This window comes from Pelodiscus sinensis, chromosome 5, assembly GCF_052426305.1.
Source record: "Pelodiscus sinensis isolate ZL-2025 chromosome 5, ASM5242630v1, whole genome shotgun sequence".
In the NCBI taxonomy this organism is placed as follows: domain Eukaryota; kingdom Metazoa; phylum Chordata; order Testudines; family Trionychidae; genus Pelodiscus; species Pelodiscus sinensis.
In genome coordinates, this window is record NC_143056.1 from 56,836,626 (window position 1) to 56,864,000 (window position 27,375).

Here is a 27,375-nt window from a genome sequence, read left to right on the forward strand (position 1 = left end):
GCTTGGGGGTTGGAAATAAACGAAGTAAAAACTGCAGGGGAAAGCTGTATCCTGTCATGAATCTTTTTTCTCAAATGTTCTCTGTACATTCTTGCAACTAGGTGTGGTAGCTTGTGTGAAATAGTGACATTTAAAATATATATAATGCAGGTTAAAGAAGCAGCATGGATTTTACGACCTCTCGTGCTTCATATTCACTACCATATTTTTGGTGAGAAGGAACTGTGGGATTCAGTCTGTCTTATCGCTGCTTATGGAGGTGGAAACACATTTTCTAAAGTCTATGTTCTTCATACATATGTAAGGTAATACACTAAAAAGGCATAACAAAAATAAAGTAGCAGAATATTGCACCTCTTTAGTATTTGCAAGGAGGAGGTATAACTAAATGAAATTGAATACATTGTTGAGTTTGTAGTCCTAATTTTTTCCAGCTGTAAACATGTATTTCTTCCTTAAAATCTTTAACTTTACAAAACAGATGGAACTTTAATTGTATTTGTTCATAGCAATGGGGAAAAAACTTCTTGGTTAGAACTATATATTATTTTAATTTATATACTGAAGATTATAATCTTTCATATAAACAATCAGTAAAACCTCAACTGTTTTAATTAATTGCTTATAATGATGTCATTAAAAACTTTGACTTTTAAGGTGTTCATTTGTATCCTGGTGATAGTTATACAACACTGTGCAATTGACATGTGACACATGCAAATGTTAAATAAAGTAGCAGCATGAAGCCAATGACTTCAATAGTAATTTATGTAATGAAAGCCACCTGTTTGTTTTTATAATTCATAGCTTATAAATATAAATTGTATTTAAATGTAGTACTCTTCTAAATGTGATTGTATACTTACAGTAAATAGTACGTTTGGGGTAGTTTTCAACAATCATTCTGGCCCAAGATAAAATGTTGGTGAGATTCTGTATTTGGATTTTTTTGAATTGGTGCACATGTTTTATATAGGGGAAAGCATTTTTTTTTTTTAAATTTTTAAATATAAATGCAAGGTCCGATTATCTTTCGTGTTGAAGTTAATAAGTATGAAAGGAAAAATATGCTTCTGAAATGGCACTGGTGCATTTATTGTTTGAGAGGATTGTACAGGGCTTTAAAAAGGAAGGGAAATAATACGTTACATTAGTTTTTAAGGGGAAAAAGGGAGACTATCGAATAAAGTCAGTTTTTTCGTTTTGCATGAATGAAATTAAGTCTGTATATTATGACAAATATCTTATAGTCCTCATCAAGCTGAGATATTGTGATCTGAAAATCTGCTCTTGAGGAAACTATATAATTGGCTGAACAGATTAGGGATATTAAAGATTAGTCCACTATCTGATAAGCATTTGCTTATTGGATAGTCTTTTGACTAGTCAATATCTCTTCCTCTCCCCTTTGCTGCATCTATGAGATTGAAGTACCCCTTCCCCCACTTTTCTGCCTCTAACACCCCAAGGTGGCTGCTGCACAGCTGATCTGCAGATCAGCTGTGCAGTGGGATACCCCTTTAAAATGCCCCTTTGAATTGCACAGAGGTAGCAGCCCTGGAGCTCGGAGTCAGCTAGGGACTCCCCAGCTGATCCTGGGTTCCCCGCGATATTTCCCTAGAACCTGGGATGAGCTAGGGACTCCCCAACTGACCCTAGGTTCTGGGAAAATACCGTGGGGAGTCTGGGGTCAGGTGGGGACTCTGCGTGCAGACCGGAGTCAGCGGGACTTCCTGCTGACCCCAGGCTGTACGCAGAGTTCCGCATTCCTCCTTTGAAATGTACAAGAACCCCCAGCAGGAGCTCTTGTACCTTTCAAAGGAGGAATGTGAAAGTGCCTATTGACTAGTCAACGGAAATTCTATCAACTAGTCAATTAACCGCATTTTAACATCCTTTGAACAGCTATTAATAAACAAAAACATGGGAAGAATCTGACAAAAGATTCTTGCAGTAGCACTCTGAATATAATGTGATCTAATTACTGTAATTTGTAGGCCTCAACTCTGATCTGAAGAGTGGTCACCTAGGGGATGTCTATGCTTCATTTAAAAAACAACAACAAGGCATTGAGTCTGTGAGCCTGGGTCAGCTGACTCAAGCTAAGGAAGAATGGGTTGCAGGACTATAAAGTTCCTGTGTACATTATCGGGGCTGGATCTGAAGTTTTGAGACCTCTCTCACAATTTCAGGGTCCAGATTCCAGTGCAAGTACAAATCTCTACACTGCAATTTTATAGTTCTGGAGCCCAAGCCCCACAAACCTGACTCGGCTCATCCAGGCCAGCACAGAATTGCTGAGAGGGAACCAATCCCAGTGAGGGTAAGAAGGTTAATCCATTCACTCTGAACATTAAGTCTTAGGCTACTCTGCCTTAACTGCCACTTAATGTTTATTGTAATTATAGTTTTTATGATGTAAAATAAGATGAAATCAAACTCTGATCAGACAGGCCTCTGAATACCAACATCAGATGGCAATGACGTTTGCTTATTGCCAGTTCAGGCCAGATTTGAACTGGTGAGTTAAGTGTGAAAGGCTCACAGAACTGATATATAATGTCCTCTCTTGACTGCCTTTTTTATTTCACTACCATTTTAAAACAAATCTCTAGAAGGAAATACTACAAGTAAGAGCTGATGGAGTTAGGATAGAAATACAAATGTTGATGCGATAGGAATAATCTGCCTCAGTTGATCATGCGCTTTTGGAGCCATACCCACAGTTGCTGACATCAAGATTAAAACTTATATAAAGAAATTCACTTACTCGATATATGACGGAAATAAGTAAACAGAGTCTGGACAATGACTTTTTTGGCATTTTAATCAATTTCGTGTCTTCCTTCAAGCATAGAAGGAAGACACAGAATTTGAGGTTGGGTATAAAGTGACCTGGATTCTGCGCCCAGCTCTGCCTCTGATTTGCTTTGTGCCTTTAAGCAAGTCAGAAAATCTGTTTATCTCCATTACCCTAATTTGTAAAATGAGGGTATAACTGTGTAACCAGCTTTATAAAAAAATTTAGTCTGTGTCATCTTTATCCTTCAATAATCTGCTGTCATTTCTGGGAGAGGTGGTATTATGGAGCAGCCCAAAGCTGGGTTCCAAATACTGAGCACACATGTACAAGTGTCTCTCTCTCACAAAAATCTGAAATTTGGAAAAACTTTGCCAGTTGGGGTGTTAGATACTGTGTAATTGAATAGTCATTTAACTGCATTAAATCTTAGGAATTATACAACTATTCAGTAGTCCCCAGGGGTGGGGCGGGCAGCCAGTGCACTCCCAGCCCCATTTTTGGGGAGCCCCCTGCTACCCTGTGTTGCTGCCTCTGTATCAGAGGCAGCAGCATGGGGTGGCAAGGGGAGCCAGTTTAAAAACTAGCTCCCCGCATGGACTAGCTGCCTGCAGAGGCAGCACTGTGGGGTGGATGCGGCCCTTGTCTGTGGGGGGGAGGGGTCTGAGCTCTGCTCCTCCTCCCCTACCCTGCTGCTGCCTCTGATAATGGCAGCAACACAGGGTAGCAGGGGCTCCCCAAAATGGGGCTGGGAGCACACTGGCTGCCCGCCCCACCCCTGGGGACTACTGAATAGTTGTGTAACTCCTAATATTTAGGATAGAGGCAGCAGCGCTCGGAGGGAGGGAGGGAGGGATGGAGGACGGAGGTGGCACTGCGGAGGTAGTGCTGGGGGGAACTAGCTTTTAAGCTTGCTCCCCCCGTCACTGGCTCCTTTTCGCCCCATCCTTGCTGACTCTGATACAGAGGCAGCAGTGGGGGAATGCGTGTAGTCGACAAGATTAACTGATAAGCCTAGGATTATTGGCTAACTGTATAGCTGACTATACATTGAGATCCCTATTGCCAGTGTCAGATTTAAACACACAAGCATATGAGTGTCCCTATGTATTCTCTTTTTTCCTGCCATTGTGCTGCCATACACAAGCATATATGCCTAATCTATGGGTACGTCTAGACTACATGCCTCTGGCGACAGAGGCATGTAGATTAGGCTACCAGACATAGTCAAATGAAGCGGCGATTTAAATAATCGCCGCTTCATTTAAATTTACATGGCTGCCGCGCTGAGCCAACAAACAGCTGATCAGCTGTTTGTCGGCTCAGCGCGATAGTCTGGACGCGTGGGTGTCGACAAAGTTATTTGTTGACCACCCAGGTATACCTCCTGGGATGAGGTTTACCTGGGTGGTCGACAAATACCTTTGATGTCGACACCCGCACGTCCAGACTATCGCGCTGAGCCGACAAACAGCTGATCAGCTGTTTGTTGGCTCAGCGCGGCAGCCATGTAAATTTAAATGAAGCGGCGATTATTTAAATCGCCGCTTCATTTGACTATGTCTGGTAGCCTAATCTACATGCCTCTGTCGCCAGAGGCATGTAGTCTAGACGTACCCTTAATTGGAATATTCAATATTATTTCTACTATGGTGGTGCCTATGAACCATAACCAAGATCAGAATCCCATTGTATAAAGTATTGTGTATACATACATTGTAAAAGACCGTCCTTGTGCCAAAGAATTTATAGTTGAAATAGATAATGTATACAAAAGCTGAGGAGAAGGGATAAAACTTTTGAACAGGGAGGCAAGGGGGTTGAGGGGACTAGGCACGAGCTAGGAATCAGCTGATTCCTGGCTCGCGCCCAGTCCCAGAAGTTGTGCCTCTGTTTTTCAAATGTATCAAGAGCCCTTTTATATTTAAAGGGATGGTGTGCAGCGAGGGGGACCAGGTGCAAGCCAGGACAGCTGATTCTCAGCTCACGCCGGGTCCCTCCTGCTGCACTTTAGCCTTTTAAATATATTAAGAGACAGCAGTCACAGTTGGTATACCCCGTTGCAGCTCCTCTGCTTATTGACTAATCGACAGAAAATCCATCAACTAGTTGATTAGTTGATTAAACTAAATATAACATCTCTATTCCTGATTACTTTACTTTTCCCTTCCCCCTGCCCCCCCCCTTTTTTTTGAGATCACAAAATACCTCAACTAGCTTTACATTTCTGTGTGTTTTTAAGTTTCATTTTTATTATTGTGACTGGTGAATGGTAGTCCTACTCACCATTTCTTGGAAGATGAGATGAAAGGAGAGGGAATATAACTCAGGAGGACTAGAGTGACATTACATGTTCACTGACTCTACTGATAATGTGTATTTACTCTAATATTTTGTTTAGATCTGAATTTTATTTTCTTGTGTATTTGATACAAACTGTTGAGATTGGAGTTGCCTTAAAATGTATTATCCATTAAAGATGACACTGAAAAAATTAGCTGTCTTTGGGAAAAATTGGTACCCTGTTTTTAAAGGAATTTCTAAAATCTTTCTAAGTGAAAAATCATTGAAACGGTATCTAATACTGGTAATTTTTCCTCTGTCTTCAGCTAGAACTTATTAGCCAACCAGGTCAGACATTATTAAAGTTCAAGTGGCCCAGTGGGAAAAGTAATGGCCTTGTGGTACTATGAATTTTAAATGCTGCCATTTCTATGTATTGCACCATTATCTGTTTTCACACGTCACTAAATTGTATGGAAGTTGTTAGACCAACTTCAGTGTCAAGGTCATAGGAGTGATAACTGTTCTCAAGTATCCTCAGAGCTTTGGCGTAGAGTTATCTTCACACTATTGTATATAAATGGCAAGATTTTACTTATTGTATATAAATGGCAAGATTTTATTTACACAAACACACGCAAACATTCTGCAGCCTTTATTGAATAGTATGAGGCAGCAGTGTTAGATTTTGTCAAACTATTTTTATTTCATGGCGAATCTGGTTATTATCCTTACCAAATCTATAGAATGCTTATTCAGAAAAATGTTTATTGTAACAGTTCCATAATTAGAAGTGCTTAATAAAATATCTTTTGAGTTAAGCTACCGTAGGTTTTAATGAAGCTAATTGGTTGATTTCAGAATGGCTTGAGACTTTTAGTTTAGCACATGAATAGCTAAGTTTAAACTGATCTTGATTTTAAATTTAATATAAACTAATTTTGAAAGTAGCATACCAGGCTGCAGCAAGTGGTTCTGGTCAAATAATATATATTTTAAATGCGTTAAAGCAATTATAATATGTTTCAAGTAGCACGGTCATTTGGAATTAGGGAAAGCCAAAATATTATCTACAAATGTTTGATTGTGCCAAAAACTTCTTATGTTCCAGTATTCAGATTTTTTTTTTAACTATTCTATATTTGGTTAGGTTTTCACCATTGAAGGTCACCTTTAAGTACTGATCTATTTTAGAAAAGTTGTTCCATTAAACTAGAGACTAAAAAGCAATATATTTACAAAACCCATAATTTAGACACTGAAACTGGGTTAAAGTTTGCTTTAATTGATTTAGCTTAAAGCAATTCAAGTGAAATTTGTGAATAACTGGCAAATATCAACTGAGATAAGAATTAATTTTCAGGGTTTTGTTTTGTTTTGGTTTTCTGGTCAAATATAAATATATTAAACCTTTAGTAACAATGAGCAGTCCCATGGCACCTTAGGGAACAGCTACACTACAGAGAATGATCGAAGCTACTGCTGTCGATCTTCCAGGGTTTGGATTAGCAGGTCTAGTTAAGACAGTGAAGTCAAACTGAGAGGGGCACTGCTGACAGTCCCGCAGGAGTAAGAGAAGTTGAAGGTAGAGTGTTCTTCCTTCAACTTTCTGTAGTGTGGACAGTGCCAAAAGTCGGGTTAAGCTATTTCGACTTCAACTGACATTCTGAAATAACATAATTGCTTGTAGTGTGGATGCAGACTATTTCGACTTTGTCGAGCTGGAGTACTTCTTACTCCAACTCCTGTAATCCTCATTTTACAAGGAGTGAGGAACTCGGAGGAAGTGTTCTTTCTCGGACCTCCTGCTGTGTAGACAGCTTCAAAAGCTGAAATGAGCTGTTTCGACTTAAGCTACACAATTGATGTAGCTCAAGTTGCATAGCGTATTTCATTTTAAGCCCTGCTGTGTAGATGTGCCCTCAGAGACTAACAAATGTATTAGGCCCTGTGCTTTTGTGGGTTAAACTCACTTCATCACCTAATAAATTTGTTGGTCTCTCAGGTGCCACAGGACTGCTCGTTTTGTAAAATTACAGACTAATATGGCTACCCCCTGAGACTTTAAACCTGTAGTGCATTGTAAAAGTAGTAGCCAAAAAAGAGATATAAAGCCCAACTCAGTCACAACCAGATATCAGTGAGTTCTCAACACTTTTCTCAGTACTTACAATTAGAACATCATGTTATTTGCTGTACCTGCCTTATTCGTAAGCCTGACTGCAGCTCAGAGCCCCATCCAGAATTCTGCTGTAGCCAGTGTCAGATCAGTAGAAGGCCTCTTTATGCTCGTTTATGAATGGGCTCTTGATAGTTAGCTACTTCAGCACATGCAAGAAGTTCTGTAAATTAACCAAAGGTGGTGTCTCTCACTTAATGAGACCATCATGAACTGGCAGCTATTATAGCCCACCACTGCATGTAAACTGATCTCAGTCCCCCCTACAATCTTGGCTGTCTGATACACCCTCCACTTCCTCTTGAACCGGTTTAAAAAGGCTTTTAAATTTATTTCTGAAACTTCTAGAGGATAAAAAAGTGAAGGGCCCATTGTGATAGACACTGTGAAAATGTATAGAAAATAACAGCCTTAAAACAAGACACAATAGTATCTAAGAAACATTGATGACATTTCTCTATTACAGACTAGCCCACAGCAAATGTTACCAAAAAAAAAATTGTGCACATTTCTTCATGGGTTCAAATATTTCCTTTGAAAAATACTCAAAAGCATGAGGAAAATGGATAGTGTTTACTAAAACTATACACATAAGAAACTGATTTTTTTACCCCTTCTATGAGTGTGCTGGTCAGTGCATGTTTAAGTATGGGACATCAATTTCATCATGGGAGCGAATTTGCAATATAATGTTGACTTTATGAAGTTAAATACAGCAACCCCCTCTACACATGAATATTCCTTTGGAGGCAAAAGGGATTCAGCTGTGGTAAGATATGCTTCTTGTTGCTGGTGTCCCTAAACACAGCTCAAGTGGTTGCTCCACTTTTCCCCCTTCATCCCATTGCAGCTGTGCAGATTTGTTGTGAGATTTTACACAGTTCTCACAGCTGCTTCTTCCCCTGTTTACACTCAAATTAAGGATGATTTATCAAATTCTGCAAATCAAAATTTAGTTTCCTGTTCATTGTTTTATATTCCTATGGCATAAATTAGTTGGTCAGTAGAGGAGTGCCTATGACATTTTCCATTGTACATAGGGTTTATGATATAACAACAGTAGTGTTTGAACAATTATTTTAGGATGATATTAGTAATATTTAGCACTTACCAATATCACTTTAAAGTGCTTTGAGATCATTGGATACAGAGATGGGTAAGCATTGGATCTGAGTGAAGAGCAAAACATGTACGTACATTTGAGTAGACAGGTTTTACTGAATATGAAAACTTGAAACAATTAATTTTAATCTCAAATGCTAACATTTAATGAAAATGAACTTCAGATTGTGTTAATTTATAACATTTAAAATTGCCAACTGGTTGATTAGTTAAATTGCCTGCTCTGAGAACAGATACAAGACAAATATATAACTTGTACGTTTTTGAAAAGAAAACGAATATTTGCAGATGTATACAAACTGTTTGATATAGAAAAACATCCTAAAGAAATTGCCAAATTTCAAACAGCAAGTCTCATTTGTAATTGTTATCTGCTTACAGATATTGTATGCTACGCTGTGACTTGCACGGCATGCCCATGCAGGAAAGTTTGAAGAGAGAAATCCTACTTGAACACTTACAATGGTGACTTGCTTATACAGGCAGTCCCCGGGTTACGTACAAGATAGGGACTGTAGGTTTGTTCTTAAGTTGAATCTGTATGTAAGTCGGAACTGGCATCAGCCGCTGCTGAAACTGATCAGTTTCAACCGCGGCTGAATCTGGATGCCAGTTCTGACTTACATAGATTCAACTTAAGAAACCCAGGCGTCCCCAAGTCAGCTGCTGCTGAAACTGATCAGCGGCTGATTCCAGGAAGCCTGGGGCAGAGCAACTCTGCCTCGGGCTTCCTTTAGTCAGCCGCTGGTCAGTTTCAGCAGCGGCTGACCTGGGGACGCCTGGGGCAGAGCAGCCGGGGTGCTGCCGGGTTGGTCCGGAGCGGCGCTGCGGGACCAACCCGGCAGCCCCCAGCTGCTCTACCCCAGGGGTAGGCAAGAAAAGCCTGGTCTGCTGGGGGGGGGGGGGGCACTTGCTGCACCCCCCCCCCCCAGCAGACCAAGGAGACGGGGGTGGCGGGACTGCCCAAGTCCTCCACGGCTTTGTTCCGTCTCCCTGGTCTGCTGACCTGGGAGACGCGGAGCAAAGCCGCAGAGCACGAGGGCAGTGGGACAGTCCAGGCGCGCCGCAGCTGTCCCACTGCTGGCGTGCTCTGAGGCTTTGCTCCCCATCTCCCTGGTCTGCTGGTCAGACCAGGGAGACGGGGAGCAAAGCCTCAGAGCACGCCCGCAGCGGGACAGCCCAAGCGCGCCTGGTCTGTCCCACTGCGGGCGTGCTCTGAGGCTTTGCTCCCCGTCTCCCTGCAGACCAGGGACACCAAAACCGCTGGGACCCCCCCAGCAGACCAGGGACACCAGAGCAAAGCCGCCGCCTGGGCTTTGCTGGACCCCCCCCCCCCCCAGCAGACCAGGGAGACCGGGAGAAGCTTTTCTCGCCCCGGAGGACACGGGTGGCGACCCGCCGCCTGTGAGCTCCGGGGCAAGAAAAGCCCCGTTCGTAAGTGCGGATCCGACATAAGTCGGATCCGCGTAAGTTGGGGACTGCCTGTACATGTATTTTATGAAATAGGAAGCTTTTGATTTTGGGGCTTCAAAAACAGTGGCTTTTTGTTTTTTGTAAATGTGGCCTTGTTTGTTAAAAATTCAGCTATCTCTTAAATGAATGTTTACCCCCTGTACTTTTGTGCTTTTAATGAGGTAGAATATTATTTTTTGTAAAATGAAAGTAACTTTTCTTTTAGATGGAAATGAATATCTTATGTTAAAAAAAAATAAAAAAGACCACTGGAATGTTTTATTTTAGTCTGTTATGCATAGCACCAATCTTCCCCTCCCTCCCCCCCCCACTTCTAAAGCTTTATTATTGTTGTCTTATGATGCACTTTGCTTTTTTTTCTCATTTCTTATCTGTATTTGATGAATAGTTATTGGTAGTCCCTATCAAATTCACAATCCATTTGGGTCAATTTTATGATCATAGGATTTTTAAAAATTGAAATTTCATTATTTCAGGTGTTTAAATTTGAAATTTCGTAGTATTGTCACTGTAAGGATCCTGATCCAAAATATTTTTGGGGAGCACAAGTTTATTGTAGGGAGGCCACATTGCCACATTTATTTCTGTCCTGTTGCTGGTGGTGCCAAGACCTTCAAAGCTTGACAGCTGGAGTTGCTGTCCAGGAGCCGAATTCTTGGACAGCGATGCTATCAGCAGCTATGCAGAATTAAGAATAGCATGGTAGCACCTGTACTTCACTGTTGTTGCTTGTGAGTTTCTCCCTTCAGAGTTGGGTGCCTGGCTAACAGCTGCTGCTCTCTGGCCACCCAGCTCTCAAGAAAGTGCAAAAATAAGGATGTCAGTAGTGTGCGGCTCCTCCCAGTAACCTTGAGACTCCCCTGCAACCCTTTTTGGGTCAGAACCCCCAGTTTGACAAACACTTGTCTCCCAATTGAAATCTGTGTAGTATGGTGTTTAAATATACAGAAGATCGACAGTGTACCAGATTTCATGGTCTGTGATGCATTTTTTCATGGCTATGAATTTGGCAGGGCCCTAGTTATTGATTTTGGGTTTACTCATACTGAATTGGTATTTTCCTTTATGTACCATAGTTAAATTCATAAAACATTAAGCTGAATTTTTGGTTTCACCATCTCAAGTAAAACATACATTGAAGATGAGGGATGTAGGAATGGAAGTAGAACCTGTATTTAAATCAGAGTATCTGCAAGAGAATCTTGTTTTGTGCCCCGAACGTGTACAGTTTATGCAATCTTAGAAAATAAACTTTGACAAAATGTAAATTGTATGTTTACTAAAATGCTCTGTGTGGTATACATATATACATTTTAAAAAAATATTGCAATACTTTTGAAGGTGCACCTGTGGGCAATGCTCCCCCTAAGATCCTACCCCTATGTTTAGGGACTGCTTGTCCCATTTTTTTATGCCTAAACCTGAGTCACATCTGACAGGTGGGTTCTAGGCACGTAAAGATGGGATATTCCGTTCAGTTTCTATGTACCTCACTTTCCCATTCCCCTGCCCCACCTTTTTTTCAGGGACCCTTCTCACGAGTAGCTCCTGCGTCAGGAACTGCAGATGTTCCTCACAGTAGGAGCAGAAGAGAAGGTCTCTCTACAGTTCAGGGGTAAGAGGTTCTATTTCCTTATCCCGAAACCAAGGGTGGCCTGCATCCCATTTTGGACTTAAGCGGTCTAAACAAATATCTCAAGAAATTAAAATTCCATATGGTGTCCTTGGCTTCAATTATTCCTTCACTGGATCTGGGAGACTGGTATGCTGTCCTTGATCTGAAGGGTGCATGCTTTCTGTGAACCAGAACTATGGCCACATGAAAGTTCCCTTGTTTCACAGTGGGAGGTTTCTACCATCAGTTTCTGCTTCTTTACAGTGCCAAGGGATTTTACCAATAGTGTGGCAGTGGTAGTGGCGTTCCTGCATTGCAGAGGGGTTCAGGTCTTCACCTACCTGGATGACTAGTTTTTGGTCAAGGGCCCCTCTGAAGCTATGGCCAGGGCTCACGTAAAGCTTACCATGGCCACATTCAGCTGGTTGGGTCTCGTGCTAAAGCTTCAGAAGTCAGCCTTGTCACCCATGCAACTCATAGTGTTTGCAGTGGCACATTTGGACTCATTGGCAGCCAGAGCATTCCTCCCCCAGCCCCATTTCAAGAGCATGTGCAGACTGATTGGGATCTGGGGGCCCACATGGTTACAACAGCCAGGACTTGCCATGTGCCCCCACAGCTGAAGGCTTCTTGCACCCATGTCGTCCCGTTCACCAGACTTCAGCCTTACATATGCTGGCCAACCACATATACAAGCCATTTCACCACCCGCTGGACAGTGTTAACTGTCCTGCCATGGGTGATAGTTTTTTGTTGCTGGCTGGATCCTCTTCACATGTGCCAAGGAGTCCCGTTTCACACCCTTCAGCCCCCTCTGTCTTTGGTTACAGATGCCTTGGATTTGGGATGGGGCACACATCTAAGCGGCCTTAAGACTCAGGGTGTCTGGTCTTGAGCAGAATGGAAGGCCGTCCAGTTGGCTGTCTGGCCTTTTTGGGTGAAGTAAGGGGGAGGTGCATCTTGGTTCACCACAGCGATGTTTTATATCAACAGACAGGGTCGCGCTCACTCTATTCCCCTGTGCAAGATATCGCTGTGGGAGTTGTCTGCCCAACAGGATATACCTATTGGCCTCATATCTGCCGGAGTCTCAGAACTTGCTGGCGGACAACCTCAGCTGCTTGTTTCAAATGCACAAGTGGTCCCTAAAGTGGGAGGTTGCCCAGAGCCTTTTCCAGATATGGGGTCATCTTTGCCTGGATGACTTTGCTGAAAGGGGAAACAGGAAGTGCTGGGCCTTCTGTTCCTACCTGGCCAACAGCAAGGGTTCCTTGGACTTTGCCTTCCAAATTCACTGGGGGAAAGGCATCCTGTATGAGTTTCTTCTTTTTCCTTTGATTCCTAAGGTGCTGACCAAGGACCACAAGAATGCTGCAAACCTCATTTTGATAGCACCAGCCTGGCCCAATCAGCATTGGTACACAAGGCACCATTAGCTCTCTGTGGCACCCCAATCCTCCTTCCTTTGTTCCAGGACTTGTTCCAGGACTGCAGCATGTTGCTGCACCCCAGCGCCCAGGCTTCCCACTTAATGCCCTGGAAGCTTTATGGTTGAGTTTGCTGGAGCAGCAATATTCAGAGGGAGTAAAGGTGGTGGTGGTTAGGTAGTAGGAAGCTTTCACATGGGCTACATACGCTTCTAAGTGGAAGAGGTTTGCTGTTGCAGGCCTCACAGGGGTATCCAGCCGTTGCAGGCCTCAGTTCCATTTATTTTGGAGTACCTGGTGGGATTTGAACAGCAAAGGTTGGCCACCTCGTCCATTAAGGTTCACCTGGCTGCAATATTGGCGTTCCATTCTGATTTGAGGAGACATTCCGTATTTATGCAACGCTTGATGACCCAGTTCCTTAAGAGCTTGAATAGATTGTACCCTCACGTGAAGGACCTAGTACCCCCATGGAATTTAAACCTGGTTTTGTCAAAGTTAATGGCTCCTCCATTTGAGTGATTAGCTACTTGTTCTTTGACAAATTGTATTTGTCAGTGAAAGTTGAATTTTTGGTGGCTATTACTTCAGCCAGACAGGTTTCTGAACTAGAAGTGTTAATGTCAGAACCTCCTTCTGCTGTTTTCTTTAAAGATAAGGTTCAGTTGAATCTCCTGAATGTAGTTTCCCAATTTCATGTGTTGCAAGACATTTTTCTCCCCGTGTTTCACCCTAAGCCCCACCTTCCCCTTAAGACAGGTCCCTACATTCCCTGGATATCAAGTGTGCCTTAGTTTTTTACGTGGAACATACTAAACATACAAGTGTGCCTTAGCTTTTTATCATTCAGGAAATCAAGTCAATTCTTCCTTTCAATAACAGAAAGAAAGAAGAGGTTGCCTGTTACTGCCCAGAGGATATCCTCCTGGATCATGGGGTGTACCCATACTTATTACAAATTAGTGAAAGTGCCAGCTCCTCAGCCGTCTGCTCATTTGACTCGTGTACTGGCCTCGTCAATGGTTTGTGGTTAACAGGATCTTTCAAAAAAAGCCTTCCCTTTTCGAAAGAACTGCGTCTAGACTGTGGCTTTACTTTTGAAATAGAACTTTTTCGAAAGAGTGCCATTACGTGATTATGCAAATGAAGCACAGGAAATTCAAATCCCTGCTTCATTTGCAATTTTGAAGTGCCTAATTTACATCCTTCTTTCAACAGAGGGATGTAATCTAGACACAGCCTAATATACATGCATGTCATCCATACTGTAGTCTCAACAGATGACTTATCACTTTAGCCTTTTTGTTTAAAGTAAAATAAAGAATTTAGCATCTTAAAATCTTTACTCCTTGTCTCCCCTCCTAATCTCCCTTTTTCTCTGTCATGGTTGACAATGCAGCTGTCTTCCTCTGTCACAGCCTCCTCTTGCCCATAATCTGGGTGTCATGTTGGACTCCATGCACTTCAGATCTGCATATCCAGGAGGTGCCCAAATCTTGCTGCTTCTTTCTTCATAACATCCTTAAGACCACTGCTGCTGCTTCTCATTGTCACACTATCAAAAAAATGTACAGGCCATCCCTATCTCCCATCTTGACTACTGCATACTCATGGGTCTTCTTGATATCCCTTTCATCTCCTTCATGTCCATTCAAATCATTGCTGCCAAATTTGTCATCCTTGCTTGTTGTTCTAACCGTGTCCACAAACCTATCTCCTAGCAACATAACACTCTGATCCTGATTGGACCTTACAGGCTGTAGTCGGCAAGAGTAAGTCTCAGGTCCGACACTGGGTTCTCGAAGTACAAAGGACGCTACATAGGTATCTGTCAAACACAAGTAGTTTATTTCCTGACAGCTAACAGCTGTGCCCCATAAATGGAAGAACAATATAACAAAGAAGCAGCATATCTTACGTCCCTTCCTGCAAGCCTGGGACTCCGGGTAGGCTGCGGACGAAGTGGGAGGTTGTCTCAGCTTCTGAGGTTCCAGTACCCAAAGCCCATCAGCGAAGTCTGATTTGCTAGGCTCTGAGGCAGCCATAAATACAGTTTTCTTGCCCTGTTTGGCAATTAGGAAATTTCCAGAGATTACTCATTAGTGTTGATGTAGAACTTAGCTGTTAGTTATTGATCTGGTTCTGATCTGGATCTTCTTGTCCTTTGGTCCTGTTTACGTGGTCAGTACGTTAGGGTAAACAGAATTGTTTATGCGTTCTTGCCTTTTACCTTTATCTCATACTTGTTCTTGCTATACTGGCAACAATGCTTATCTTAAGTCTTAAGTGGAGTATGTTCCCAAAGACTTGCTTCTGGCTCATCAGATAAAGGGAAAGGGGGGAAAGAATGCAGGCCTCACCACCCCTAAACTGTCACATACAAAGTTCTTCTGCAATTGATCAATACACAAGCTCTATCTTTAATATAAAGAATAATAAGTTAAATATAAAAATTGTGTGTGCATTTATTTGCATAATTTGAATGTCTTGTAACACTGTTCAATTTTCTTATTCTATTAGTAGTATTCTCTAAATTTGTATATTACAGGATGACTAATATCCATTTACAATTCTAATATTAAAGTATAGATGATATAACTGGGGCAGGTTGAGAAACAATAATCCTTTAGTAAAATCTCTTTGTTTTGGGAGAACAGGACTTTAGTCCACACATTTTTGGTGCATCTACACTGAACCTTTCACCATTCCAGAAAAACAATACTAGCATCTGTGTTGCAATTGTGGTGTTTCGAAAGAAAGTTATAGTAAGGGACAGCTTTTTCCGACAGTGGTAAATCTCAGTCCACGAGGAATAAGGCCTTTTCCGAGAACTTTTTCAGAAGAGGATGTGTGTGGATGTGGAACAGGGAGTTTTGTCAAAAAAAGAGGCCTCCAGGAAATTCCACAGGTGCCCTTCTGGCCACTCTGGCCACACTCATCGCAACTCTATAGTTCCTGTTCCTATGGAGCTCTTAAAGCAGCAGACACAGGGGACAGGGCCTGTAACAGGAAGCCAGCTCTCAGAGCATCCAGCCACAGCACAGCTCATGGTACCTGATGGCACCATGTCCCAGCCACGAGCCCCCCCAGGAGTCCCCTGCCCATCTCAGGGAGCATGCATAGGGCTCCCCAGAACCTGCCAGGCGCTGTAAGAGGCGTGCGCAGTCTGGAGCAGAGATCCTAGCCCTCCTTGAGGTGTGGGGTGACGAGAAGAACCTCCGGGATCTCCACTCCAGATGGTGTAAAGCCAGTATTTAAGGCCTTATAGCCGAGAGCCTGCCACAAAGGGCCACACCAGGACCCTGGAACAGGTCCGGAGCAAAGTTAAGTAGCTCCAGTAGGCCTATGCAAGCGTAAAGGAGTGCAGCTCACACTCCCAGGCAGGACCCTCCTTCTGCCCCTATTTTGATGACCTGTACCTCATCCTGGGGAGTGATGCAGCCCCTTCCTCACCCCGGGTGGTGGATACAAGGTTGGAGATGTCCTTTGTTGCCATCCTGGGGGGTCCCAGCCCAGAAGGAGGAAGAGGAAACTTTGACCACCATCACCCTGGAGCTGGTACTCCACAGCCTGTATATGTCCCAGGCATCCTCCGAGGCTGGGGAGGGATCATCAGGTGAGTGCTCTTAATTTTTCACACATACAAGGTGGGGATGACGGGTGCTGAAGGGATGTGGTGCGATCACCACTCAGCCTTGGTCTGGCCATTGCGCTGCAATCCGTACACATGCAGCATCAGTCTGCGCCACACAGCGCCAGGAGGCAGCACTGGAGCACCCCTGGGCTCCTGCTCAGAGACTGTGGGGAGGCTGCCCATACTTCTGACCCTGGATGGGGGGGGGGGTAGAGAAGTTGCCCGAGGGGAGGGAACAGGGACAGCTGGGGCTAGTACCTGGGGATCCTGCAGCTGCGCACCAGGTCTGAGGTCTCAGGAAGCATGTGCACTGCTCCAAACAGCTGGCACATTTCCTGAACAGCTGGGTCTGTGGCACACCGGCAACTTCCTTTCCCCTACTGCCTGCCTGTGGCGGAGGGGCAGGGAGTGGGCGTCCCAGGACTGCGCCAGCTCCAACTGCTCAGCCTGCTCCTTGCTTTCCTGTGGCTGCCAGACACTTCCTGAACACTTGTAGCTGGAGCGGTCCTGGGACTCCTACTCCCTCCTCCCTGCCCCCTGCCCTTCCCTCGTGCAGGAAGGCAGCAAGTGGAAGGAAGTCACTGGTGCGCTACAGACCTGGCTTTTCAGGAGGCACGCTGGTTGTTTAGAGGAGGGGAAGAGCAGTCTGTGCACTTCCTGAGACAGAGAACCTAGCTCGTAGCTGCGGGACTCTTCCCCTCCCCCCCCATGTGGCAGGAAGCTGGGGCGCTACCTCCATTTTCGCAGGAGGTAGCGTTAGCGTGGGCTTCTTGGGAGCTGGATGGAATGAGGAGGGGCTGGAACACCTCGCGATCAACTGGTCATGACCCACAATCAACCAGTTGATCACAATTGACAGGCTGGTGACCACGGCACTAACCCAGTCCCCCTCTCCTTTCCCAGAGCCATCCCTGGTCTAGCACTCTCTGGACCTGACTGATTCCAGATGAAGGATTTTTTTTGGACTGGGGAGGTCATTTCAGGCCTCCTGTTGCTGCCCCCTCCCCGCTAGGCTTCTTTGCACCTCCCTCCCCTGCAACCCAGCTGAGATTCTCCCCCCCCCCGCTCTCCCCCACACTTCCCCGCACCTCCCCAAAAGGCCAGAACTCAGAGGAGCCCAGCATCAGTTCCCTGCACACGCAGCTTTGCAGCGCAGCTGAGCTGCCTGTCTGTTCCCTACTCCCAACCCCCACAGCCTAGCTGAGCCCTGTTTCCCTGCACCTCCTCTCAAACCCTGCAGACCTGCTGAGTCCAGAGCTGGTTCCCTGCCTCCCTCCTTCCCCTTGAGTCCAGCCCCTGGGCAGCCCAGCTGACACACAACACCAGTTCCTGGTACCTCCACCCTGAGCACAGTGCCCGGCACTTCCCCTTCCCGCAGCCCAGCTGAGCACAGCGCCCCACACTTCCCCCCCATCCCGCATCCAGCTGCGCACAGCACCTGACACCTTCTGCAGCCCAGCTGAGCACAGCGCCTGGCACCTTCCCCTCCCACAGCAGAGCTGAGCACAGCGCCTGGCATCTTTCTCCTCCCACAGCCCTGCTGAGCCCTGTGCACGGTTCCTGGCACTTTCCCAGTCCCGCAACACAGCTGAGCTCCCTGCCTGCAAGCATAGCTCTAATAACCTAATTCTGGAGCCAGCTCCATCATTTGCGTGTCTCCCTTCAGGTGCTGGTGCGTGTGTGCTGAGCGGCTGGCTATGAGCTTGCTGGAATGCGGCACAGAGCTGCTGGTCTGAGCAGTACCAGCAGGAGCTGCATTTTTTTAATCAGTCGCATGTGGCTCGTGAGCTGTGGGTTGGCCACCCAGCGGCTAAACGATCAAAAGGACTAGCCACGCTCCTGGTCACTTGTCCACTACCAGCACCAGCCCCTCACAGTGCTGTGCTGCTGATAGCTCCACTTCCCTTCATACCACAGTTCACCACAACAGCTGAGCTCTCAGTAGCTATGGTGCCGGGAATCTTGCTCTTTAGCACCAATGGCACCCCTGACAGAGCAAAAATGTCACTCTTGGATACTCGTGCACAGTTTGACTCAGAGGAGGAGGATCTGCCCCAGCTTCGAGTTGCCAAGACCTCTTCACCTAAACTGATACAGACCCAGCAGTGAGAACAGCAGTGGATACCCTCATTCATGCTGCCAAATTGGCCTTATTGTGACCCATGGGCTCTGTTTAGACAGTAACCCCCTCCCCAACCAGGCCGCCAATACCATTCGTCCACCAGACCTCGTCCTACCAGCTTACACTCGTTGGACAGGTTCGAATTTTCAGAAGGGGAAGATGATATGGATATTATGGGGATGGTGCAACCATCACGCTCCCCCTTACCTACACACTCTTTGCCATCCTCGATGGCAGACACAATCATGTTGTTTACAAGTTCCAGGGACGATTTCAAGACCTTTCAAGAACTCTTCAAGAGAGTAAGAGACAAACTGGAAATATCCCTCTCCACGCTTCTGGACACACAACACTAACGAATATTCTTCATGCCTCATCACAAACGAGGCTTTCATACCCATGAATGAAGCATTAAGTTCCTCTGGAAGATCCCTTGTAACCATCCCACCTACATCAAAGAAGCTTGACCAAAATGCTACGTTGCGTCAAATAGTGCAGAATTTCTTTTCAATCACCCTTTGCCAGACTCTCTAGTAGTAGAGGCTGCTAACCAGAGGGGTAAGTATCAGACTAACCCCATATGACAAGGATTGTAAGAGGCTTGGTGGCATGGGCAAGATATCGTATTCCTCTGCTAGCCTCCAATTCTGCATCGCCAGCTACATGATACTTCTTTCCAAATATACATACCACATCTTCGGCCAACTGTCAACTTTTATTGAAATTATGCCAGACAACAAAAAAGAGCAATACAAGGCCTTGATGAAGGAAGGTTCCTTGATCTCCAGAACCGTGCTTCTGTCCACTCTTGATTCTGCAGATACAGCTTCAAGATCTCTGGCATCCGCAGTAATGATGAGATGAATATCCTAGCTCCAACTGTCCAGTTTTCCTAAGGAGGTTCAGAGCACAGGAGAGGACCTCCCGTTTGAGATGTCCTGGTTTTTTGCACTGACTCTTCACTCCCTCAAAGATTCCCAAGTCACTTTGTTCACGCTTGGCATCCAGCCTCCTGCCAATAGGAAAAAGCAGAATGTACAGTTCACATATAGCTACAAACTGATGCCTTTCAGCCACACTATACAGTATGACAACAGATGGCACTCCAGACAACTCAGACATAGACAATCATCGGAGCAACCCCTCACCCAACAAGCTCCAGCACATCAATCATTTTGACATCTTGGTCGAGGATCAGACAGCCCCCATACATCCAGGGCAGCAATCCAACTCTTATACCACATTTGGCTCCAGACTAGCAGCATTCTGTCCTGCCTGGTGATCCATTACCACCGACAAGTGGGTTCTCAAGATCATCAACATGGGTTACGTAATTCCCTTCATCTCCACCGCCCATCCACAACCACAATTTCTGTCCCTCTTCAGGGACCCCTCTCACAAGACTGTGCTCCTACAAGAGGCATATCACCTACAATTGGGGGCCATAGAAGAGGTGCTGCTTGAGTACAGAGGAAGAGGTTTTTATTCACACTGTTTCCTTACAACCAAGAATTCAGGGGGTTGGAGACCTATACTAGATCTCAGAAAACTCAATCGCTATGTCTGTTACCAATGCTTCAAAATGGTAACCCTTTCCACAGTCATACCCACCCTCGAGAAAGGAAATTGGCTGTCAGCCCTTGACCTTCAGGATGCCTACTTCCACATTGCAATACATCCGTCACACAGATGCTTCCTCCGATTCATAGTGACAAACCAACATTTCCAGTACATAGTCCTACCATTCGGCCTGTTGACTGCCCCAAGGGTATTCTCATAAGTTCTAGAAGTGGTTGCTGCTCACCTCAGAACAAGACGCATTACCATTTTTCCCTACCTCAACGATTGCCTGCCATAGCGGGCAGTGACGATTACCAGGACATTGTTCAGCAGACTCGGACTATGCATAAACCTGGCATAGTGTGTTTTGCTCCCAACACAGACCCTACACTTCATAGGGGCACTCCTGGTCTACATAACTACGATAGCCTTGCTCCCATAGCACAGATTCGCAGCAATTCAGGACTCCCTGTATAACCACCTGGCAGTGTCTGCACTGCCTCGGTCACATGGCAGCCACCGCCTTTGTGGTACCTTATGCACTCCTGCACGTGAGATCGTTGCAGACATGGCTCAGGACAGTGTACAGGCTGCACGTTCACCCACTGAACAAGTCTCTCAACATGCCAGACAAGATAAAAGTCTCTCTTACCTGGTGGACACAAATCGACAATGTATGCAGAGGGGTCCCCTTTCAACACAACTCCCTAACCCTTACAATTACCACAGATGCCTCTTTAACAGATTGGGGGGATCATTTACAGAGCCAGGTTGTTCAAGTCATGTGGACACCAGATGAGCAATGCAAACACAACAATTTGCTCAAGCTCAGAGCAGTCCGCTATGCATGCATGCACTTCTCCCAGATCATACGCAACAATACCGTCCGAATACTGACGGACAACATGAAAACAATGCACTACATCAACAAGCAGGATGGTGTCCATTCTTACCTCCTCAGGAGGCAGTACAGTTATGGGAATGGTGCATCCCTCATCACATCCACCTTATAGCCACATATATCCCAGGAAGGGACAATGTGTTAGCACTGTGTTTCCCAATTTTATTTGGCCACAGAACCCTTTTTAGCTTGAAAGAATTTCAAGGAACCCTTAGTGTTGCCAGGGTAAAATGTGGTCGGTGCGGGGGAGAAGACCCACCGCAATTTGTTGAGCAAAAAAAAAAGTGTCCCACCACTATTTCTTTCTCTTTAAAAGGGGGCGGGGGAGTGCCAGGTTCTCATGGAACCCTTGCTTTTGCTTCACAAAGCACCAATTTGGGAAACACTGTGTTAGCAGACGACCTCAGCAGAAACTTCTGTCAAAATCATGAGTGGGAGAACAACAGGTTGGCCATCAATCTCCTGTTCCGCAGATGGGGGTTTCCTATGCTGGATCTCTTTGCAACACACACAAACTCATGGTGCCCTCAATATTACTCCGGAGCGGGACTAGACCTGGGATCTCTGGGAGAAGCGTTCAGCATCAGATGGGACGCGCCTCTAGCATACATGTTTCCACCAATCCCTCTTACCCAGTGAGTGATATTCAAAATAAAACAGGACAGAGCCAAAGTAATATTGCTAGTGCCACAGTGGCCCAGACAGACTTGGTATCCAGTTCTTCTATGCATGGCCATCCGTCCCCCCTCATTGCTTCTCTCCTATTCCGTCACTGCTTATGCAACAGAACGGGAAGATTCAGCACTCTGCCATTGAGTATCTTCACCTGCATGCATGGCTCCTTGCTGGTTAACCACGACAGAGACCCAGTATCCTCCAGAAGTTCAAACTGTTCTCACGAACAGCCGCAGACCTGCAGTGAGGAAAACCTACTCTCTCAAAAATAGCAGCGGTTCAGTAGCTGGTGCTTGTTTCAATGCTGCACTCCCACACAGATGGCAGTACCACTCATACTCATCTACCTACTACAGCTTCACAACTCTGGTTTATTTTTCAGCTCTGTCAAGGTCCACCTTGCAGCCAAATCTGCATTCCACCCACCTTTACAAGGCCATTCCATTTTCACTCATCCATCAATCAAGAGGTTTTTGCAGGACCTACACAATACATTCCCACCAACTAAAGAACCAGTCCTTGCATGGGACCTTAATCTTATGCTAAGGTCATTAACGGGCAAACCATTTGAATGACTAGCTATGCACTCCCTTCTCCATCTAGCCATGAGGGTGGCCTTCCTCGTGGCTATTACCTCAGCACGAAGAATGGGAGAGCTGGGAGTGCTTATGACCAACCCACCTTATACGGTCTTCCTCAAAGACAAGGTGGGCCTACGGACCCATCCTAAATTCCTCCCCAAAGTACTTACAATGAAATGAGGTAACAAACAAACTTACTTACCTGTCTTCTTCCCCAAGCCTCATAGCAACAACAGGGAACGGACTCTCCATAGCCTTCATGTCTGTAGGGTAGTGGCCTTCTATCTGCAACGAAAATGCCCAGTCCACAAAAGTCTCACTTGTTCGTTTCCTCCACAGAAAGATCTCAGGGACAATCGATCTCCAAACAGAGACTATCTAAGTGGACCTCAGACTGTATAAGGATGGCTTATGCCATAGTCACCAAACAGTCTCCCTCATTTGTGTGTGCCCATTCCACAAGGGCAATGGCTACCTCCAAAGCATTCCTCCACGGAATCCCCACGGAAGAGATCTGCAAAGCAGCCACATGGCCTTCTGCTCACACTTTTACGCCTCACTATGCCATTCAATCATATGCAGACAATTCAGCCTAACCATACTTTCAGGTAGCTGACACAAGCCTTCTGAAGTTCCCAAAGCCAGGCACTGATACTGCTCTGTAATCACCTAAAGGTGGAACACCCGTGGGGACACTCCTCGAAGAAGAAGGGAAGGTTGCTTACCCTGTGCAGTAATCAGAGTTCTTTGAGATGGTTGTCCCCATGCATGCTCCACCACTCTCCCTTCCCCCCTCTGCTTCGGATTCTGTTTGGGTTCCGGATCAGAGAAGAATTGAGGAGCCTGAGCCTCATGTGCGTGGCCGGCCGGAGGGGCACTGCTACCAAGAATCTCCGACTGGTGGGCATAACGGTGCTGGTGCACCTAAAGGTGCAGCACCCATGGGGACAATCATATCAAAGAACTCTAGTTACTGCACAGGGTGAGTAACCTTCCCTTCTGCTCCCCCACATCCAGGCGGGTCAGGAGGCATCTGAAGTGCCCCTTCAAGTGGCTGAAGGCGCATTCGACCTACATGCGGGACTTGTCCAGTCCTTGTTGGGGTCCAGGTGTTCAGTGTAGCTTCATCAGCCACAGCATGAGGGGTTAGGACACATCCCCCACGATGCACAGTAGCATATCAATGTCCCCGACCAGCCTACAAAGATGTCCGTAAACTGGCCGCAGTGGTCAACCAAGGCTTGCAGGACCATCGAGATGTATCCCTTCCTGTTGATGTATCCCTTCCTCCTCCTCCTCCTCCTCCCCCCCCCCGCCCCCGCAGCTAGGGAAGTCCAGGGCGGCAAATCTGGCAAATCCCTCACCACCTGCAGAAGGAGACAAAGATACAAAACAGAGAATTAAAGGTCGTGCTTGAGGGCCCCGCCCCCAGAAAGAGCCCAGGAGCCACCCCCTATGAAGTCCCCCGCAGGGCTGTGAGGGCAGGACTGCAGAACCTTCCTCCCCCCCGCCCTCACACACTCAACACTCCCCTTTCCCTAGTGTTCCCCTTTCTAGTACTCCCCCACCTCCCCTCCAGGGACTGCAGCCTGAGAGCACCATATCTGCATGAGGAGGGCCCAGATAGTTGACTTCCCCATGCCAGACTAGTTGCCTATGGACCAGTAACTGTAGGGCCTGATGGCTTCCAGACAGTGATGATGACCTGCTTCTCTAGGGGGATGGCTGGTTGCATCTGGGTGTCCCGTCATCTGAGGGCAGAGGTAAACCAGGTACACAGTTCCAGGAATGTCTCCTTCCTCATGCGGAAGCTTTGAAGCCACTGCTTGTTGTATCACTGCTCCATCCCCAGCTGGTCCCACCAGGTGGAACTCGTGTCCAGCTGGCAGAACTGTCACTCCACCGTGGGGTGCAGTTGCAAGGACATCATTCCTGGACACAGGCAGAAGTTCTCGATCAGCTCGGGGTCAAGCTTATACAGGGCTATGAAGGCAGCCTGCAGTGTGGGGCCATCGCGTGCCTAGAGGCAGCTCTGGCTCCATGGCTGGGAATACTGTGGTGTACTAGAGCACACAGAGGAAATACTTTGCTGTCCCTTAGAGATAGGCAAGCAAGCAAAAGAATCTGAGAAATGGCTGTCCAGGAGGGTCCCTTTAAGCTCACGTCTCAGCCTTAGGGAGCAGCTCCAGGAAGCAACTGCTGACCTACTGCCATGCGTGAACTGGTTCTGGGTGGCCTTAAATGCGAGAGAGTGTCCAATCAGTGTAGATGCCATCTTTCGAAATAGCAAATCACTGTTTGGTTGTGTTTTATGCATGTAGATGCTCTTTTTCGAAATAAGGTTTTCCAGAAGATACCTTCCAGAAAAGCTTATTCTGAAAGAAGCTTGCAGTGTAGATGTACCCTTAGTGTGAATTCTAGACAAGTGATTTAATCTCTCGGTGTCTGTTCTCCATCTGTAAAATGGTGATAATTCTTCCTTATCTATAGTTATTTTTGTGGCAGTTAAATAGTGCAGTAGTGGGGTTATATGCATACCTAGCTATAACAGTTAAGTTTGTAGCATAGGTCAGTAATGTAAAATACAGAAACAACATTTAGACTTAACACTTGTTAAATTCTTGTATGAGTTAGCTGATAAAGGAATATGATTTCAGTCTTTGTTCCTGAATATCAGAACTATTTAAGATATGTTTAGCAGATGTACTCATGAAAGGAAAAATGTTAATTATTCATATTGCTTTGCTGTACTATATAAGTCGATTTATTGAAACTGTAATTTGTTCAAGTTGCATCTGGTAGGAAAATATATCAGAAGTAATTAATTGCATTCAAGATGTGATGAGCTGGATGTATCCACAGAGGACAATTGAAGACTGCAGCAGTGTAGTATTGATTGCCTTTTAGAGGGGGGGAAAAAATCTTATCCCATTTCTAACCGTTAACAATTCTAAGGGAAAAATTCCCACTTGGGAAGAATATTTTGCAGGTTGCTTCATTGCCAGGTGTTTGACATTGAGTGGCGCCTTAGATGAATGAAGCTTATGGCAGTCTTTGGAAAGGACTGACACCAGGGAATTTCAGCTTCCTGCTGTGAAAGTTTCTATTTTCAAAGCACATCAGTTTCAGTGGGAATGTTCCAGTAGTCCCATATGCTACTTCTGACAGAGCTAAGTTTCTACCCTGAATAAGAGGCGGCTACTGAAGAGGTTCTATTGCCGCTAACAATGAATTTCAGTATATTGCCAATGAGCACGGGACACATTTGCCACTGCTAATGGAATTTAACTCCATCAATTATTAACAGAAATGTGCTTTGTTTTTGTTCTTCCCTTCCCTTCCCTTTCTTTCCCTTCCCTTTTAACTCCACTACATGTTACTGATATGACTTTGTGGGTTCTGATACTGAGAGAGAATCACCCAAACAATGTTAGTTTTCTTTGAAACTCTTGCTATATTTTCTTTTCCTCTCCTCCCTCATTCTCTCTCTCCTTGACCTAGCAGCAGGAAGCCTTTGTCTGAGGTGTTCATCTGGAACAACTTTTCCACACTTGTTTTCATGTTCTGTTAGATTACAGGGCAGCAGGCCTACCTTTGAAGCTCCCTCCTCTTTTGTTTCTTTGCAGTGCACTCCAGTAATTAACTTTGTCCTTCTTTTATTTGTTCCAGTCAATCGCAGTCCACTCTGCTGAGCATCTTCTCCCAGGAGTACCAGGTTAGAAGTTTTCTCCTTTGTGAGGGTTGACAGGTGCCTAATTGAATGATGAATGTCCCTTTATTTCTTTGTAATTGAACTGCCAGCTTTCTGATTGGTTTGGAGGATGTTCCCTTTTCCACATCAAGCACCGCCTGAGTCTCAGTGGATGGCTGCCAAGCCTACCCATCCATCTGTCTAATAACATCTAGCCTTTGCTTATTTGGTGGACCTGTAATAAATTATGCTAAACCATTATTATTCTGACAATAATAATTTCCCTGTGTTGCGTGGTTCCATGTGCTAAATGTTTGCTGACTTGCACTGTCAGTGCTGCTTTCCATTGCTGACAGAGATGATGATAAATGACCATTGCCGGAGTGGCAGAAGGCAAGAGAGGCAGAAAATGGAGTCATTTATCATGAGATGACAGGTGTCAGTCAAGTGGCAAGTCTCTGTGGAATTACTTTTTGTGGTTTTTCAAATAAGTTGTTTTTAAGCAATGCTCTTCCTGGTTAAAAATGGCAATTGAATTGTAAAACTAGAGTGCAGAGGACTTAGATGGAATTGAATTGAGGGAAAATTAATACAAAGGTTGAAAGAGAGAACAAGTTTTTCTTTGCCCTCTGCAGCCCTCAGCAAACTTATTTAGATTCAATTACTATGACCTTACTGGCTTTTACATATATGGTACATTTCAGTACAGTCTGAAAACATTCTATTCTGTAGATAGATGAGAAGCCATTTCTGTATAGAATTCTCAAAATATAATTCAGTTGTCCTTAAGTTGAATATGGAGGCTACAAATCATCTACTCAGACATTCATACTTTATGTATCTGACTTGATATATCATAAAAGTCTTTGTTTTTGTCTCTTCTTTTTAGAAACAAATCAAAAGGACACATGCAAAGCATCACACTGCTGAGGCTACTGAAACTTACTACCAAAGGTATGACAAGACATACCTTTCCACCCAATTAGTAGGTATTATAGTACCTACTAATTGTAATTAAAATCGAGTAAATCAGATTTAGACTAATTTAATGTAAAATAAATAACCAGATTGAAATAAGGATAGTGGAAGTACCCCAAGACCATTTCAGTGAAAATTAATGTATTTACCAACTTACTATAAACAGGAGTGAACTAAGGGTAAAAGCACAAAAATGTCAGAAACACCTTTTAGGAAGGAAAGAGAACCTTTTATATGTCACTTTTACAAAATAATTTTACAATTGTATGCATTTTGAATTAATAAATAGTAATTGCTAACACCTTATAGTTTGTCTTAATTCTTTTGTCTTTTC

General features: G+C 44.9%; 1 protein-coding gene across 6 annotated transcripts in view; it reads left to right on the forward strand.

Moving 5' to 3' along the window:
* Positions 1–27,375, forward strand: part of CDIN1 (CDAN1 interacting nuclease 1) — a 215,175-nt gene that overhangs the window by 21,913 nt on the left and 165,887 nt on the right. For 4 of the 6 annotated variants that reach the window (XM_006132709.5, XM_089778454.1, XM_089778453.1 and 1 more), the window contains 2 exons: positions 26,042–26,087; positions 26,953–27,017. The exons of the other annotated variants lie outside the window; for them this stretch is intronic. In XM_006132709.5, coding sequence (XP_006132771.2) covers positions 26,042–26,087; positions 26,953–27,017 — 111 coding nt within the window. The remainder of the gene's footprint in view (positions 1–26,041; positions 26,088–26,952; positions 27,018–27,375) is intronic. 6 annotated transcript variants of the gene reach the window in all.